Source organism: Pestalotiopsis fici, assembly GCF_000516985.1.
Source record: "Pestalotiopsis fici W106-1 unplaced genomic scaffold PFICI_Scf_8, whole genome shotgun sequence".
Lineage (NCBI taxonomy): Eukaryota > Fungi > Ascomycota > Sordariomycetes > Amphisphaeriales > Sporocadaceae > Pestalotiopsis > Pestalotiopsis fici.
In genome coordinates, this window is record NW_006917098.1 from 1,382,755 (window position 1) to 1,399,499 (window position 16,745).

The 16,745-nt window shown below is 51.4% G+C and overlaps 7 protein-coding genes across 7 annotated transcripts; 6 read left to right on the forward strand and 1 right to left on the reverse strand.

Moving 5' to 3' along the window:
* Window positions 1–1,750: 1,750 nt before the first annotated feature.
* Window positions 1,751–2,596, forward strand: PFICI_11101 (uncharacterized protein; the record flags this gene model as incomplete). Its single annotated transcript, XM_007839682.1, has 1 exon — window positions 1,751–2,596. The coding sequence occupies one exon, from the start codon at window positions 1,751–1,753 to the stop codon at window positions 2,594–2,596; it is 846 nt and encodes a 281-aa protein (XP_007837873.1).
* Window positions 2,597–3,366: 770 nt separating this feature from the next.
* Window positions 3,367–4,358, forward strand: PFICI_11102 (uncharacterized protein; the record flags this gene model as incomplete). Its single annotated transcript, XM_007839683.1, has 2 exons — window positions 3,367–3,723; window positions 3,792–4,358. 2 exons carry the CDS (start codon window positions 3,367–3,369, stop codon window positions 4,356–4,358), a joined length of 924 nt encoding a protein of 307 aa, XP_007837874.1.
* Window positions 4,359–4,607: 249 nt separating this feature from the next.
* On the reverse strand, window positions 4,608–6,128 carry PFICI_11103 (uncharacterized protein; the record flags this gene model as incomplete). The annotated part of the gene is made up of 1 exon (XM_007839684.1): window positions 4,608–6,128. One exon carries the CDS (start codon window positions 6,126–6,128, stop codon window positions 4,608–4,610), a length of 1,521 nt encoding a protein of 506 aa, XP_007837875.1.
* Window positions 6,129–6,816: 688 nt separating this feature from the next.
* Window positions 6,817–7,467, forward strand: PFICI_11104 (Phenylacrylic acid decarboxylase; the record flags this gene model as incomplete). The annotated part of the gene is made up of 1 exon (XM_007839685.1): window positions 6,817–7,467. The coding sequence occupies one exon, from the start codon at window positions 6,817–6,819 to the stop codon at window positions 7,465–7,467; it is 651 nt and encodes a 216-aa protein (XP_007837876.1).
* A 696-nt stretch (window positions 7,468–8,163) lies between these two features.
* Window positions 8,164–10,584, forward strand: PFICI_11105 (uncharacterized protein; the record flags this gene model as incomplete). Its single annotated transcript, XM_007839686.1, has 1 exon — window positions 8,164–10,584. One exon carries the CDS (start codon window positions 8,164–8,166, stop codon window positions 10,582–10,584), a length of 2,421 nt encoding a protein of 806 aa, XP_007837877.1.
* Window positions 10,585–11,408: 824 nt separating this feature from the next.
* Window positions 11,409–12,411, forward strand: PFICI_11106 (uncharacterized protein; the record flags this gene model as incomplete). The annotated part of the gene is made up of 2 exons (XM_007839687.1): window positions 11,409–11,474; window positions 11,533–12,411. The coding sequence occupies 2 exons, from the start codon at window positions 11,409–11,411 to the stop codon at window positions 12,409–12,411; spliced, it is 945 nt and encodes a 314-aa protein (XP_007837878.1).
* A 692-nt stretch (window positions 12,412–13,103) lies between these two features.
* Window positions 13,104–15,905, forward strand: PFICI_11107 (uncharacterized protein; the record flags this gene model as incomplete). Its single annotated transcript, XM_007839688.1, has 5 exons — window positions 13,104–13,113; window positions 13,206–13,329; window positions 13,415–13,603; window positions 13,660–15,757; window positions 15,819–15,905. 5 exons carry the CDS (start codon window positions 13,104–13,106, stop codon window positions 15,903–15,905), a joined length of 2,508 nt encoding a protein of 835 aa, XP_007837879.1.
* Window positions 15,906–16,745: the final 840 nt, after the last annotated feature.

The following is a 16,745-nucleotide window of genomic DNA, read 5'->3' on the forward strand; positions in this document are numbered from 1 at the left end:
CGCTGGGCCCTCCCTGGTGCTGACGCCTCTATAGGTGAGAGGTAGTGAGTGATACGACTAGTATCCAAAATCAAGAATAAAATTAAAAATGGTCTACATGCAATTTTCTTCCCTGTAACCAGACGAGCGCTTCGCAGTTATTATGCTCGATGCACCCAATGAGGTTGACGGCCCGCAACTATATCAATTACATTCAGTATAAGCGCCTAGGTTAGGTTAGTGATGTGCCCCAGCTATACCCTTTGGGTGACTACGAGAAGAGTTCTCAAGTCTGTTCATTCACATATTAATTTAGCACATCTATGTGACGGCCTTGCAATTACGGAAAGCCTTGGAGTCGTGTTGAAACATCGTGTTGAAACATTGCAGCAGCAGTCATGGTCTGCAACATCTTCCTTGTCTCTTTCAATGGCGAAAGATCACCTTGTTCTTGCATCAGCTCACGTATTGACAAGCTCTACCCTGACGTCTACACGGTGCTCTCTCAATATTGCGTCCATTTACAGGACTGCGTTATCGGCACAACTCGTCAGCACAGCGACGTGAAGCAATGCCGGTGCTGTTGGCCATGGATATATAATCCTATGCTACTAGTATATTCCTGGGCTATCCATTCGTTAAGCTTAATAACATGCTTCATATTAAGCACCTAGCTCTCGGCCCTCGGAAGCTGCGGAGGAAAGAAGCTTAAGATTGTGTATACCAACACCGGTTGTAGAGCCGGACCGACCGCTTGATTGACGCAGCAGTGCAGTTGTTCATCTCGGGGATCTTGGCGACTGCATCACCCCTGAGTCCCCATGGTAGGGCTGTTATCGTGGCCCTCCTCCTGCCCAATGAAACCTAAATTCAAGGATCCCACATTCAGGTTTTTCCTCTCCGCAGTTAATTCCAGTGACGCACCCCTGTCTATCATTCTCCCGAACTTTCATCGATACTCCCTGTCGACCCGTTCAGCTACACAATATTACCCACCATAACGTGAGCATAATTTGACTCCACACGTACCATCGTATTGTTTCTGCAATACGTATTACTGCGCTGTACCTACTAGGTAGTCTGTCGTGTTGGTGCACCAATGTGTCTCTTTTCACGGCATAAGGAGCAACCCCAATTACAATAATTACCGGCAACGCAAGGCTCCATAGACGTGCAGTGCTTGTTGGTTTCAAAAGATTGTCAACCAACATCGCTTTTCCATCTACGCTTCTTTCCTTCCTGCTCACCACCTGTATAACTATCCACCCTGCCATGATTCCCGTCACTGTTTCTTGACGCACAGTCATCGCCGCCACCCTTAGCATCTTCTTCTCGTTCGTCCTTTAACATGGCTTTGGGTTATATCGAAATGGCGGCATCGGAGAGAGTCTAATCTCTGACGATCAGTCATTCGTAGAAAACCTGGCCTGTCGCATTTGGCCCGACTGGACGGCCCCCACACCGGCATATGTTGAAAGCCTAGGTCAGCCATCGTTTTACGAACATGGGACAATTACAATTACACCGAGACAAGACTCTCTTGGCTACGTGCTCTCATCTCAGAGACAGCACTATATTCCCAAGGCGAACTCGAGACATTCTTTCTCGTCAACGTAAAGGATGCGGATGCCAGGCTTGAAGATGAAGCAGTATATTCATACTGGCTCCAGAAAACAGTGCCTGGAGACTTTTACGGCATGGCCCTTTTTTCAATGAGCGCTTCCTGAAGGAATGGTATCCCAAAATCAAAGAACACGGCGCACAAGACCAAATGTACCAAGCTCTCCAGATCTTCTCGCAACAGTTTCAACAATTCGACTTTGTGTGGCAACTGGAAATGCATCTCAGGCTCATCGGCCACGCATACGAAATCCTTTCATCGGCTGCCGTCTTTGCCCAAAACGAGCCACGCGAGAATCTGCGGGAACGAAATGGGCGCTTTTACATACCCGAATTACACGATAAATCTAACGAGAAATTCACGGCGGCCGTCAACGAAGAAGTGGGCGACTCTGGAACCTGGGGCGCAGTAAACACAACAGACTTTACTCCTCAGGGGCCACAGGCGCCTGTCAAGGCCGAGAACATGGCATGGGGCATTGGGGAGGATGCCGATCTGTTCAGTTTCATGCCCATGATCGATCCAATCGGCACAAACTGGGTTTGCGAAGATCGCATATACGGGTTCACTGATGGCGAGTCGACACCTCGCCGGGCTGCATTTATCAGCAAGACTCGGTTCTCTCATCTGTTGCTTCAGCTGGTTCATGAAGCCCAAAGTCAACATGGGCAATGGCTTGTGAGCGAGGCAACTATGGAGACGTTTGCTCTTATGCACGGCTTGAAAGCCGTAAGCATCCCACATCCCATCGCGTTTGCAAACTCAAACGACATCATGGCGGCACGCAAGCCGGACCAGGCCATCCACATGGGGCCCAAGCATTCCAAGGCTGGGGGCCATAATCCATCGCTACTTTACACCAAGCAGGGGTACGTGGCTGGGCCTTGGGAGCAGTCCAGCTACTGGTGGTCAGGTAATGAGGCACCCCGGATATGGCATCAGTACTTGGGTGGCGAGTGCCTACCACCAATGCTTCTTCACCCGGTGAAGGACTAACTCTTGCGTTTACATCGCGCCGTTAGTAAGCAATAGAGAAAAGGCAATAGAAGTAAAATAGTGCTATGATAATTGAATATGAAATGTGATATCCAACTCGGCAGACTATCTCTCAATGTTGCTATGATAATCGAATATGAAATGTGATACCCGATTCTGCAAATTCTTTCTTTCGACTGAATCTTTGGAACACTTGTATGACAGCTCAAATGTCTGATGTCTAGGACACAGCCTTATGGGAGTTTGTGCCAGTGATCAAACACAGGTTTTGCCGTGTAGGATCCGGGAGGATTTTTGGGCGGTCTCCGTAATCTCGGCTATTGTGCTACATTCGTCAGGTTGCACCAGCGATCTTTAGCTTTCCCAGCAAAGTTTATGCGCCTTGGTGGGTAACCCTAGGACTATATATAATTAGATCCTGGTGCAAATGTTATGATGTCCAGCGCGCGTAGATCAAACAGAGGCTGAACTTGACCGACAGCTGGACAATTCGGGTCTTGCAGAACCTGTGCCGCAACTAGACATGATGAGGATGAAAATAAGCGCTTGCCAAGAGGTTTGTTGGTTGCAGAAGAGCAAAAATCAGAACATGCTCTCGTCGGCCAATAAGGGCCAGCATAACGCCTACTCGGAAGATCCCTACAGTACAGCCATGACCTACACTCTTTTCCATCTTTCTCAGGTCCCGTCCCTCAAAACCACCTTTGCACCACTTTAATAATTCCTAGCATGACCGTATTGTGCGGCTTTGCCCCTACAGAAACGCCCTCATGACAAATTCTTTCCAGTCCAGGCCGACATTGGCCTTGTTGGTCATTTTCACTACATTGTTCAGACTCGCATCGGCAGCAAACAACACCAAATGTTATGCTCCGAACGGTCAGGAAGCGCAATACACGGATGTGAGAACCAATCAAGAATTATTTGCGTGCCCGGCGGGAGATGATGGCTTTGCCACCTGTTGTGTGAGCACTGACTTTTGCCATCCCGACAACTTGTGCTACAACTTGAACGACGGATTTCCTACTGTTTATCGACAATACTGCACGGATCAAACTTGGGATTCGGACAATTGCAGCCCGCTATGCCGGACCGCTGGCGAAGAGAATGCGTCCGTGACAGGTGCTGTAAGTACAATGATTCACGTTGCACAATCGGCTGGTGTCAAAGAAGATTTGCTAAACATTAGATAAAGGTTGGACTTACTCCTTGCTCTGACGGCAAATTCTGCTGCGGAACGTTCAACGATGACTGTTGCAACAATCATGCGGGATTATACGCCATTCAAGGGACACAAGTTGGCCCGGGAAAATCGTTCACGACCACGGCCACAAGCGCGGCAACCGCCTCTTCCGCTTCATCTGACACTATATCCGGTGATGTCACTGCCTCTGCATCCCCGAGCAGCAGCGCGGAGTCGACATCAGCAGGTATCAGCTCAGGTGCCATTGCAGGCGTCGCGGTGGGAACTGCTGGAGTAGTAGCAATCTTTGCTCTCGCGGGAGTGCTCTTTTGGAGGAGACGCAAGTCGAGGACGTCGCCACAAGACCCCGGAGCAGCAGCACCATCGCTGCTGCCACCGTCGACGCACCACGACAGTTATCCGCCCTCTTGGAGTCCCCAACATTCGTACCAGCCCACGCAGCATTACATGGAAGCTGCAAAGCCTCCTTCTGACGTGTACGGGCATGAAGGCATGGGCCGGAGGCGCACCCCGGAAATGGAGGAAGTACCCGTCAGGCATGAGTTGCAGTCACATTGAGGCAGCCAAGCGGGCAATGGTTACGGTTTTCGGAGGAAAACGGCGGTAACTCGGTTGATACTAGGAAATAAACATGTCTATAAATATATAATGATGATGAGGGAAAAGGTGCAACAACTATGTGGTAATGAGTCTTAAATGCACCAAATTAATTTCAGGCGTCCTTTTGTATTATACCCACCTTGGGCATTTTCGGTCAGGTTCTTAGATATGGTGATGACGTCCTATTCAAGCATTTATTGTCTTTTTCTAGAAACCATAGCTAATCCATTGCTTCTCAACCTTTTCTTGAACCTCGACGGGATATCCTCGACGGAAAGAAGCCTCCCTCCACATGATTTCTTGCGAAAATTCCTCTGGGAACAGGCAACAGCGGACCACTTTGGTGTGATGCTCTCCAACTTTGCCACCATGTGACACGTATGGGATTAGACCTATGTTGGGATACTGGTCAAAGAAGAACTCATTTTCCCGGGGCTGACAACGTCCCGATGCCGCCCATATAACATCCTTCAGATTAGTTGGGTCAATGTCATCCCCAACCAAGTATACCGTGGGGATATAGTAGCCTGGCTTTGAACCAAAGACAGTGTGACCGACCTTTTGGCTAAAGTCCTCCATGTTAGTTTTGAGTGCCCGTAGCCGCCGTCTGTCCACCTGCAACACCCACCACATACAATGCGACTCGAAAGGGTTCCAAGCCATTGTGATGGGGAGTCCAGCTTGTTGGCAAATGCTCAAGACCTCGGCAGTAATTGTCAAGCCCCAGACCGTCTCGCTCTCCTCTGGGGCTCTGCCGGTCACACAAATGGGCAGAATGGGATCCTTTCTGTACGTTATGGCATTAATAGTTTGGACTGGACAATGTTTGGATTCTCCAGGGAAAATGAGCCCATGATACTCGGCCAATGGACCTTCACTGGCAGTCTCGGTGCGGGATACGGCTCCCTCAAACACAATCTCCGCGTCTGCCGGCACGAGAATGTCACTCGTCTCGCATTGGATCACCTCGACGGGAGTCCCCGTCAAGGCGCCAATATAGTCCGTCTCGTTGACGCCCTTTGGCAGCGGCATCCCGCTCGCCATGATGGCTGCTGGCGGTACCCCAAAGCACAGAGCAAAGGGCATGTCTTGTCCTAGGTCCGCCCACATCTGCCGGATGACTCCAATGTCCTGTCGCGGCATCATGGGTCCGACTAGCGATCGCTTGCCGTGCAGCATGCTACGCGTGATTGACCAATTCACCCAAGAGCCATCGGGACTCTTGACGACGTACATGCCAAAAGTCTGCAAGAACCTTCCGCCATCGTCTTGGTGCAGGTACGGAATCGGCAGTTTGGTCAGGTCAATCTCATCGCCCAGCAGCCTAAAGTCTTTGACTGGCCCAGACGCAACCTGTTTTGGCGGAACCCCGGGGAGTCTCTTGGTCGTGTTGAGTTTGTCGATAATTTCGTGGCCGCTGGCAGTCGATGGCAGGCCGAGCGACTTTGCGATTCTGATAAATCGTCTACCGGGCAGGCGGCTGGCGCCCACGGGTGCGCACAGGATTCGAAATAGGCCGTTGCCCTCCCAGCCCTTGGGGTTGTTAAAGAGCGGAGCTTTGTCTCCAGTCTCGTATACTCTGCGCGCAATGGCAGCAACCTCGAAATCTGGGTCTACCTCCACATTGACAGAGACGAGGTCACTCTCATCGTGAAGCTCCTGGATGAAGCGCCGAAGGTTCTCCGCCGAAGTCTTGGTTGTCTCGTGAGGCAAGAGTTCAACAACCATTGTCGGAGACGACATATAGACCGTGGCACGTCGTATAATTATTGATTTTACAATTGAATATTCTAGTCACAAGCTCCTACGAAGTATTGTGCTTCATTTAAGCAGAGATATAGCTGACCCGAACATGTTACAGCTCTTGACAACGAGCGACCAGTTGGTGGATCTCGCGGCTTCGCGATCTCGCCGTTCAAGCGACGAATGCGCCCTTCCACCGCACCGCAACATCAGAGTGACCCTCAATTACTACAATTCCATCGTTGACTATTGGTCCAGGGACTATTTGTTACGCAATACCAGAGTGAAGTAGTATTCTCGGCAAGCTATCCGATGTCCTACTATAATATGTGGATACGACTACGGCTTATCCGATGGTAGCTATTACTCTATCTGCTCTTATACAGCCAGTCGTCTTTCAGAATTCTCGCAACGACGATTCAAGAAAGGACCTGCCAGGTCCGCTCACCGTTAAGCGACAGTCGCCCTAGGTAAGAACCTGTACAAGTATGATGTCAATACATTGTGGAGCCAAAATGAAAGACGTCGTGGAGGCCGAGCAGAGTTGAAAGGTCCATGGCTTCCTTATGAAAACGCCATGAGACTGTAATGCTACAGTCAGGACATTCTAAACACTCACTCCGCATAGCTCTGCAACCAGCCGGGGTTGGCTCGACCCTGAAGAACGTGCACCATGTCGACAACTACGCTAAACGAAGTGGCCGTTGTACAACCAAACAACCAGCTACGAGAGACACCAAAGAGGCGGAAACGGATCATCGTAGCCTTGACAGGCGCCACGGGCACCGTGCTCGGCATCCAGACTCTCATTGCCCTCCGGCGTCTCAACGTAGAGACGCATCTCATTGTGAGCAAATGGGCCGACAACACGCTCAAGTACGAGACCGACTACACGCCGTCGAGCGTGCGCGCCCTGGCCGACCACGTCTACAGCAACCACGACATGGCGGCGCGGATCGCGAGCGGCTCGTTCCGCGTCGACCACGGCATGATTGTCGTGCCCTGCAGCATGAAGACGCTGGCGGCCGTCAGCGCGGGCTACTGCGACGACCTGATTGCCCGGGCCGCCGACGTTGTGCTCAAGGAGCGCCGGCGGCTGGTGCTCGTCACTCGGGAATGTCCCTTGAGTGGCATCCACCTGCAGAACATGCTCACGGCCACGCAGAATGGCGCCGTTATATTTCCTCCAGTGCCGGCATTCTACATCCGTCCTTCTTCCGTCAATGACCTGGTCAATCACACCGTTGGCCGCGTATTGGATCTGTTTGACTTGGACACTGAGCAATTTGATCGATGGGAGGGGTTTCAGAAGGCTGAGAGATAGTCTAAATTGGAATATCTTTCAATACCACCTAGGTAGGCATAGCATCAAGTCAAGGCCTCTGATTCGCGCGACCCGAGCTTTGGACGAGTGAGTGTATCATGTTATCAGAGTTCGGCGTGTATTCAAAAGGTCCTGAGCTTTGCAAGAAGTCCAAAAGCAATCGCCAAAAGTCTATTTTGGATAAGTAGCAAGATAGCAAGATGTTAATGAGAGCCGAACTGTGGTAACGACTTACCCAACACAAGTACCACAGAAGATCATCCATCAGTCCCTGTCACCGATTTTCATTTTGTCGTACGAAAACCTGCTCCACGCGAATATTGTAAGACATGTCAATGTATTTCACAATAATGCAAAAATATCTCAGTACATGTTGGAGGATGAGCATCTGCTAACGCGCAGCATCTAAACTATGCGCGCAAATAATTAATAATACCCGTAATGCACCTCCAGTACCCTGCATGGTCCCCGATGACGGCTAGGCTTAGCGCGTCGATTATGCGCCTCCCAAAGAGCTCGGTCACTGGTCAATGACGGAATTTCCAGAAGCCTAAGCCCGTGATTTTGTCCAAATTCCTCCGACAAGTCTCGCAACAGCGCGCACCAAAAGTGACACCCAAGACGATGCCATCGCGCACGACCATTTGCGCCAATTTCCGAATGACATTGCGTCCTTGAAGAAAAGGCGTCTACATCATGGTCTCGGGGGCGGTGCGACGCGCGCTGCTCCCTTCGAGCGGCGCCAACTTTGGCTTCTTCTTCAAGCAAGCTCCAGCTCCCGGCCATCTCGGCCAGCCTGGAGCCAATGTCAGCCACGCTCTAGGCCAAAGAGCCTTTGGCACCACACCGAACCGCTTCGTACAACAGCATGATGGTCGCTTGACGATACGGAGCCTGTCGCGACAGACAACGACCTCGGCATCACACTGGCAGCCGCGGGCACACTTGGCGCAATGGGACTCGCCTGTGGCAATCCTGCGCCAGTTTTCCGCCGGCAGGACACTCAGAGAACAGCAAAACACTTCCGTAGGGAAATCCAACGATATCCTCCCAGCGAAACAACCAAGTACTGTCTCCGAAGTTGCCGCCATAAATGACGCCCAACCGCCGTCGACCGGCTTCGAGAAATCCGAAAGAGCAAGACAGGCCGCGCAAGTCAACTACAGCGCGCGGCTTTCCAAGGACAAGGACAAGAATAAGAAGAATCTCTCTGGCAGCCGCAGCGAAGTTGTCCGACTCCTCAAGCTCGCACGGCCCGAGTTGAAGTTCCTTGGTCTCGCCCTGTTGCTTCTGCTCATGTCTAGTGCAATCACCATGTCTATTCCCAAGGTCGTTGGCAGTGTCATGGATGCTGCGAGCAAGAAGTCCCTGGACGACGCAAAAGTGTTTGGCTTGTCGCTGTATCAGTTCTTTGGTGTATTCGCCTGCGTGCTGACCATGGGTGCCTGCGCCAATTTTGGCCGCATCATCACGCTTCGGCTCATTGGAGAGCGAGTCGTGGCACGTTTGCGGTCTTCGCTGTACAAACGGACATACCTGCAGGATGCCGAGTTCTTCGACGCAAACCGAACTGGTGATCTGATCTCGAGGCTGAGTGCTGATTCCATCATTGTCGGCAAGAGCATCACCCAAAACCTGTCAGATGGTCTGAGATCGCTGATTAGTGGTGTTGCCGGTATCACCGCAATGGCCTTTATTAGCCCTGGATTGACTAGTGTCATGTTTGTTGCCTTGCCCTTTATTGGTACACTGTCGTTTGGCTATGCGCGCTTCATCAGACGGATCAGTCGTGATATCCAAAAGAACGTGGGCACACTGACAAAGATTGCCGAGGAACGCTTGAGCAACGTCAAGACAAGTCAGGCCTTCAACGGAGAGCGTCAGGAGCTACACCGATACAATGGACAGATTCGTCGAATCTTCAACCTTGGCATGAAGGACGCCTTGTACACTGCTTCGTTCTTTGGCGCGACTGGCTGGATGGGTAATATGACCATCCTGGCCATGCTATGGTTTGGTGGCGGCTATGTAGCGAGTGGCGCTCTCTCGCTCGGAGACTTGACATCCTTCATGATGTATGCTGCTTTTGCAGGCTCCAGCATGAGTGGTCTGAGTGGCTTCTTTACAGAACTGATGAAGGGAGTGGGTGCTGCCACCAGGCTTTTTGAGCTTCAGGATAGAGATCCTGGCATCCCGCCAACAAAGGGCATCAGGGTCAAGTCTGCACAGGGCCCCGTTACCTTTGACAAGGTGTCTTTTGCCTATCCAACACGCCCAGCTGTACCGATTTTCAATGAACTCAACTTCACGATCCCCTCCGGAAGCAACGTCTGCATCGTTGGTCCTTCGGGTGGAGGCAAGAGTACCGTTGCCTCGTTGCTTCTAAGATTCTATAACCCGACATCGGGTGTTATTTACATCAACGGAATCGACATCACAACCATGAATGTAAAATCCCTGCGGCGACGCATTGGAGTTGTTTCTCAGGAGCCAGTCCTATTTTCCGGCTCGATCAGGGACAACATTGCCTATGGCCGCCCCGAGGCCCCCGAGAGTGAAATTTTCAAGGCGGCCCAGGAGGCAAACTGCCAATTCATCAAGGACTTCCCTGATGGCATGGACACTCAGGTTGGCCCACGGGGCGCCCAGCTTTCTGGTGGACAGAAACAGCGTATCGCCATTGCCCGAGCCTTGCTCCTCAACCCCGATATTCTAATTCTCGATGAGGCTACTTCGGCCCTGGATGCCGAATCCGAAACCCTGGTGAACAGTGCGCTGGTCAAACTACTCCGAAGCCACAGCACGACTATTTCCATTGCCCACAGATTGTCGACTATCAAGCGCTCGGATCAGATCATTGTCCTCTCCAACCAGGGTACCGTGGCTGAGATGGGTTCCTACTCGGCCTTGAGCGCTAACCCCAACAGCGCATTCAGTAAGCTGATGGAATGGCAAATGAGCGGCGGTGAGGTGCCGCAGGTCGAGACGCCCAGGCACATTCCCATTGATGAGGTTCAAGCCTTGGATGAGGAAATGGAGGGCGAGCAGCATGAAGAGCAGCATGATGAGGATGAGGCTGAAGCCAACCAAGAAGAGAAGGAGAAGCCCCGCAACTGATTTTCCCCATGACCAACATTCCGATGTCTCATTGCATTGAACGGCGGAGCGAGGACATTCTTGCATTTAAAAAGTATGAACGAAGGACAATGACACTGCACATGATCCTGCAGCCCAGCAATGTTTCTGGGTATTCAGGGGGTTGATTCTAGCCACGGGCATGGTTCTTTAATGGGTTCATAAAAAAGGATTATGGCTAGACATGTTGTGGCATTGCTTGTAGAGTATATTCCGCCTCCCCACTCGACGATACCGCTGTAGACGTTCTCGAACATTTCTCTCCCACAGATTTCCTAGGCTGTTTACAAATTTGTATATCAGAAAAAAATAGACGATAATTTACACGATGTCTCTGCGCTAGAATCCAATTTCTCAAGGTCTTGCCATTAGGTGCCGGATGATCCCATGTTCTAACTTTACTTGCATGGGTTCAATGACAGACCTCGGATGTTGAAGGTTTAAGCTGTGCCATTCATGAACGAAAGCGCCCCCACATGGTCATCCTCGGCGAACGGACCTCCTGGGCAATCCCCATGGTTGATTCCCTTTTATTTACAAGGGCCTCTGATTCATTGTAAACAGCTTTTGTATCAATTGATTCCATATATATCTGTAATCACGACGTCTCTTTTGTTTTTCAATCGTTGTATAGTGTATTGTTACTCTAGGCAACAAATCCATCCGAGCCTCATTCTGCCAAGCAAGCTCAGCAGCCACAGCCTTACAGCGAGTCAGCGGCATGTGTAGCAACTCATCATAGCCTGTCACATTCTCATCTCTCCATCGCAGAAAAAAGAGCTATCACAAATCAACAAGTCGCAAAAATGGTCAAGGAAATTGAGGGCACGTTTGAGGCGGGAGACATGAGCCTGTACACAAAGTCATGGCTGGTAAGGTTCTTGACTAACCCACATGGACACAATTGCACGTGCTGACTCGGATGTGCAGCCTGATGGCCCAGCAAAAGCCAAGATGATCATGTTCCACGGTTTCTCTGACCATTTGGACCGCTATTACGACTTGTTTCCCACACTTGCCCGTGGCGGCATTGCCGTCTACGGCCTCGACCAGAGGGGATGGGGCCGCTCGGTAAAGAAGACCTCGCAGCGCGGCAACACGGGCCCGACCTCTCAAGTCCTCGCGGATATGGCGGCCTTTATCAAATCACAGCTGCCGTCGGACGTTCCCGTTTTTGTCCTGGGCCACTCCATGGGCGGCGGGCAGGTGGCCACGCTGGCGAGCTCGCCGCAGTACGCGGAGCTGACGGGCCAGGTGCGCGGATGGATCCTCGAGAGCCCGTTCATTGGCTTCACGGCCGAGGAGGAGCCCAACTGGCTGACGGTCTTCTCGGGTCGTCTGGCGGGCAAGCTCATGCCGCACTTTCGCCTGGTGCGCCCCATTGCGCCCGAGAAGATGTCGCGCGACCCCGCGGTGGTCGAGTCCGTCCGGGCAGACAAGCTGATGCACAACACGGGCACGCTCGAGGGGCTGGCCAGCCTGCTGGACCGCACGGCGTCGCTGAGCAAAGGGGAGCTCAAGCTCAATGACAATATCCGGAGCCTGGTGGTCATGCACGGCGACGCGGACAGAGTGTGCAGCTTTGACACGGCGCGCAAGTGGTTCGAGAGCCAAAGCGTCCCAGACGGCGAGTTTAGGGTCTACGAAGGGTTTTATCACCAGCTGCACGCTGATCCCGGCCGCGAGCGCTTCTACGACGAGGTCCGAGACTGGATCCTGGAGAGGGCCGAGGGCGGCGCCAAGTCGGGCACCGAGGTCACCAAGACCAAGAGCCCGGTTGTGGAGGGCAGGGCAGAGGCCAAGTTATAAGTGAGAGAAGAGTTGGGGCTTTGAATATGATTGTTTTCTTTTCTCGTGATTTACTGCTACATGAGACCAGCATTCCTGCATGTCTCGGAAGTCATGACTACTTTCGCGTTGATATCGATACCTTGCTCGTTGTGTTTAGGGGAACATGAGCCGCGACGGTTCTTGAACTGTAGTGCTGCACAATTTTCTGCACCTATCCAGGCACATTCTGTACCCATGTATTTCTTGTTTTGTTAAATCAAAAGACATTTGTTTGGAACATTAAACACTTGGATGACTTGCATGGGTGAAAGCCATGTGTAGGTGTTGCATAAAAGTGAAGATTGTGTATTATTGCTGGCAGTTGCATTATCCTGGCTACGTTAAGCTTTTTATGCTACAGCCAAATCCATTGGTGCCTTATGACGGACAGGACAGGCAGCCCACTTCGCGGCTTGGAGTGACTGGAGCACGACCCACGCTCAATGCGGTCTAACTCAATCGACGGTCCCTCTACTGATGCCAGCTGTGAGACTTGAGCATCCAGGGGATTGAACACAAGGCTACTACTGCTGCTACTGCTCACTTGACGACACCAACACTCTCCTTCTTGACCATATCGAAGAGACGGCCTCAGTCTGCTTTCCCTGCAGCTTCTTCACTGGTCATTCGATATCAGCTGGCCCTCGTAGGGCCTCGACCAATCTGTCAAGATGAGTTCCTGTCCGTCGCCCCTCGGACCTGCTCTACTCCCTCCTATAGTTGCCAATCCATCCACCCCAGTGCGACTGCTGACCTTGGAGCTCCGCGTATAGTGAAGCAGTTCATCCGCAATGTGCGTGCGGCCAAGACCATTGCCGACGAGCGAGCCGTCATTCAAAAAGAAAGCGCCGCCATTCGAGCCAGCTTCCGAGAGGAGAGCCACGATCACAACATAAGGTGCGCCTACGGACAGATCGCCCGCCACTCACCCCTCCATCGCGGCCATGGGAAATGTTTATACTGATCACACTTTGGGAACCAGGCGAAACAATGTCGCCAAGCTTCTCTATCTCTTCACATTGGGCGAGAGAACCCATTTCGGACAAATTGAATGTATCAAGCTTCTGGCCTCCCCTCGCTTCGCCGACAAGCGCCTGGGACACTTGGCCACAAGTCTGTTGCTTGACGAGAACCAGGAGGTATTGACGCTTGTTACCAACTCTCTACAAAAGTATGTTGAGAATCTACTATGCCAGGCCACTCGTTGCAGTACTAATCATGCCCCAGTGATCTTGGTCACTCGAACCAGTACATTGTCGGCCTTGCCCTCTGCACTCTAGGAAACATTGCATCAATCGAGATGTCGAGAGATCTGTTCGCCGAGATTGAGAAGCTAGTATCGACCAACAACCCGTACATTCGGAGGAAAGCTGCGCTGTGCGCCATGAAGATTTGTCGAAAAGTCCCCGACCTGCAGGAGCATTTTATCGAAAAGGCCGCCGCCTTGCTCTCCGACCGAAACCACGGTGTACTTTTGTGCGGTCTCACACTCGTCACCAGCATGTGTGAGGCTGACGAAGAGGAGGGCGGTGAAGAGGGCATTGTCGACAAGTACAAGCAGTTCATCCCCGTTCTAGTGAGAACCCTGAAGGGACTGGCTACTTCTGGATACGCCCCCGAGCACGACGTGACTGGAATCACGGATCCATTCTTGCAAGTCAAGATTCTACAGCTGCTCCGAGTCTTGGTTCGTGGCGACCCCGAGGGTACCGAGCAGATCAACGACATTTTGGCCCAGGTGGCCACAAACACCGACTCCACCAAGAATGTTGGCAACTCTATCCTGTACGAGGCGGTGCGCACGATTCTGGACATTGATGCCGACTCTGGTCTTCGGGTTCTGGGTGTCAACATTCTTGGAAAGTTCTTGACGAACCGCGACAACAACATCCGATACGTGGCACTGAACACTCTCATCAAGGTTGTCGCAGTTGAGCCAAACGCTGTCCAGAGACATAGAAATACAATTCTCGACTGTCTGAGGGATCCCGATATTAGCATTAGACGGCGCGCTCTGGATCTCAGTTTCACGCTTATCAACGAAAGTAATGTCCGCATTCTCATCCGAGAGCTTTTGGCCTTTTTGGAAGTAGCCGACAATGAGTTCAAGCCGACCATGACGAGCCAGATTGGTATCGCCGCTGACCGATACTCGCCAAACAAGCGGTGGCATGTCGACACCATGCTGCGAGTGTTGAGTCTTGCCGGAAACTACGTCAAGGAGCAGATCATGTCTTCATTCATCCGTCTTGTTGCTACCACGCCCGAGCTTCAGACTTATGCCGTCCAGAAACTCTACATGAATCTGAAGAAGGACATCACCCAGGAAAGTTTGACTCAGGCCGGCTCTTGGTGTATTGGAGAATATGCCGACTCATTGCTCAGGGGTGGACAGTATGAAGAGGAGGAACTGGTACAGGAAGTCAAGGAAAACGAGATCATTGACCTTTTCTCGACTATACTGAACAGCAGCTATGCCAGCCAGGTGACAACTGAATATATCGTGACGGCTCTGGTCAAACTCAGCACCCGGTTGTCCGACGCGTCGCAGATTGAAAGAGTGCGTCGCCTTATCCAACAACACCAAACTAGTTTAGACGTCGAAGTTCAGCAGAGAGCCGTCGAGTACAGCAACCTCTTTGCATATGATGAGATTCGTCGGGGAGTTTTGGAGAAGATGCCACCACCGCAGATCAAGGAATCATCGCGCGTCCTGGGCGAGGCCACTACCAAGTCAAAGAAGGCGGCCAATCGCAGATCCAAGCTTGTGGCAAAACCTTCTACAGACCAGGATTTGTTAGACCTTATGGGCGATGTGACGGGCGGTCCTGCTTTGGCGTCGCCTACCAATGGCGGATCAAGCAATGCGGACTTGCTTGCAGATATTCTGGGCGGCACCAGCAGCCCGCCACCTCAGAGCGCTGGCTCTCCACCACCAGGGTCGAATGTTGCATCAATCATGGATCTCTTTTCTCAGGGCGGGACCGCCTCTCCCGCGCCGGCAGCTGCAGCACCCCCTGCCAGCTCTGGACTGGACATCTTGGGCGGCATGGGAACACCTCCACCCCAGGCACAGGCACCTGCTGGACTTCCGTGCTACGATGCCAACGGTGTCAATGTGACACTGGCGCTTCAAAGAAATGCAGAAGGCGCCGTACAAGTTACTGGACGCTTCCGGAACAATTCGGGCGGTCCGATCTCGAATGCTGGTCTCCAGGCAGCTGTGCCCAAGTCACAAAAGCTGCAATTGCTCAGTATATCAAACACGGATATCCCTGCCGGTGGTGAAGCTACGCAGCTCATGAGGATCATGGGCAGCAAAGGAGTAAGTTATCTCAAGAATGAACACCCAATGAATTTGTGCCACTTGCTAACACACTTTTCAGCCTCTGCGGTTACGACTCAGAGTCGGTTACACACATCCCTCGGCAGGTCAGGTAATGGATCAGGTAAACTGGACGGAGCCATCTTAAAATTGATAGAAGCGCATATACCAATAAAAGGGGCCTGGAGCGTTTTGACAAGATAATCTCATCCAATCATTTCATTATGCATTTGACTGTGTATTTGTTGTACATGTGCATTTTTAACCACCCTAGTCTCATAATTCATAGCATCAGTCTGAATTTACCATTCACTGAGATGAGCGCATGTTGTAGAGTCAGTTCTTCTCACGTTGGAGATTTCATATTAACTTGATCTTGTTGTAATGAATTGCATTTCCCACAAGCGGAGGGCGATCAATAGCCTTCAGCAACCCCGAGACTCAAATCCTGAGGACCTTGGTAAACATGAAAAGGTGTGAGAGATTGCAAAATGCAACTGCCACAGGCTCCAGGTTGAGGATAACTGTAGAGCCACATGACACCACGACCTTGATTACCCATTGACTATTCATCATCCGCGAGGCTTGATAATCTTTTCTGCCTTTTCTGTCATTTGCTTGTCAATCTTTCGCGATCCGCTGAAGATCTTCCTACGACCGGCTTGGTTTCTAAATGTAGAAATATGTGTCAAAATTGCACAGTCGAGCATATGTGACATTGTTCACGACAAGAAATATGAAAAGCAAGAGGCACAAGCCGGGAGATGCAAAGCCAGAGCCAGATTACAGACATGATTAAAGAAAAAAAAAAGATTCTATCTAATAGCCATCTGTGGAATGTGATGCTGATCAGACATCTGATTTAATCTTACTGGCGGGCCACAGGTTCGAGACAACTGAGAGAATCGAACCTGGTTGCTTGCAGGGTCATTCCCCCCGTAGGGAGCAGCTACCAAGTATTCAACTCGACCGCGCGCAGTGTGATTTT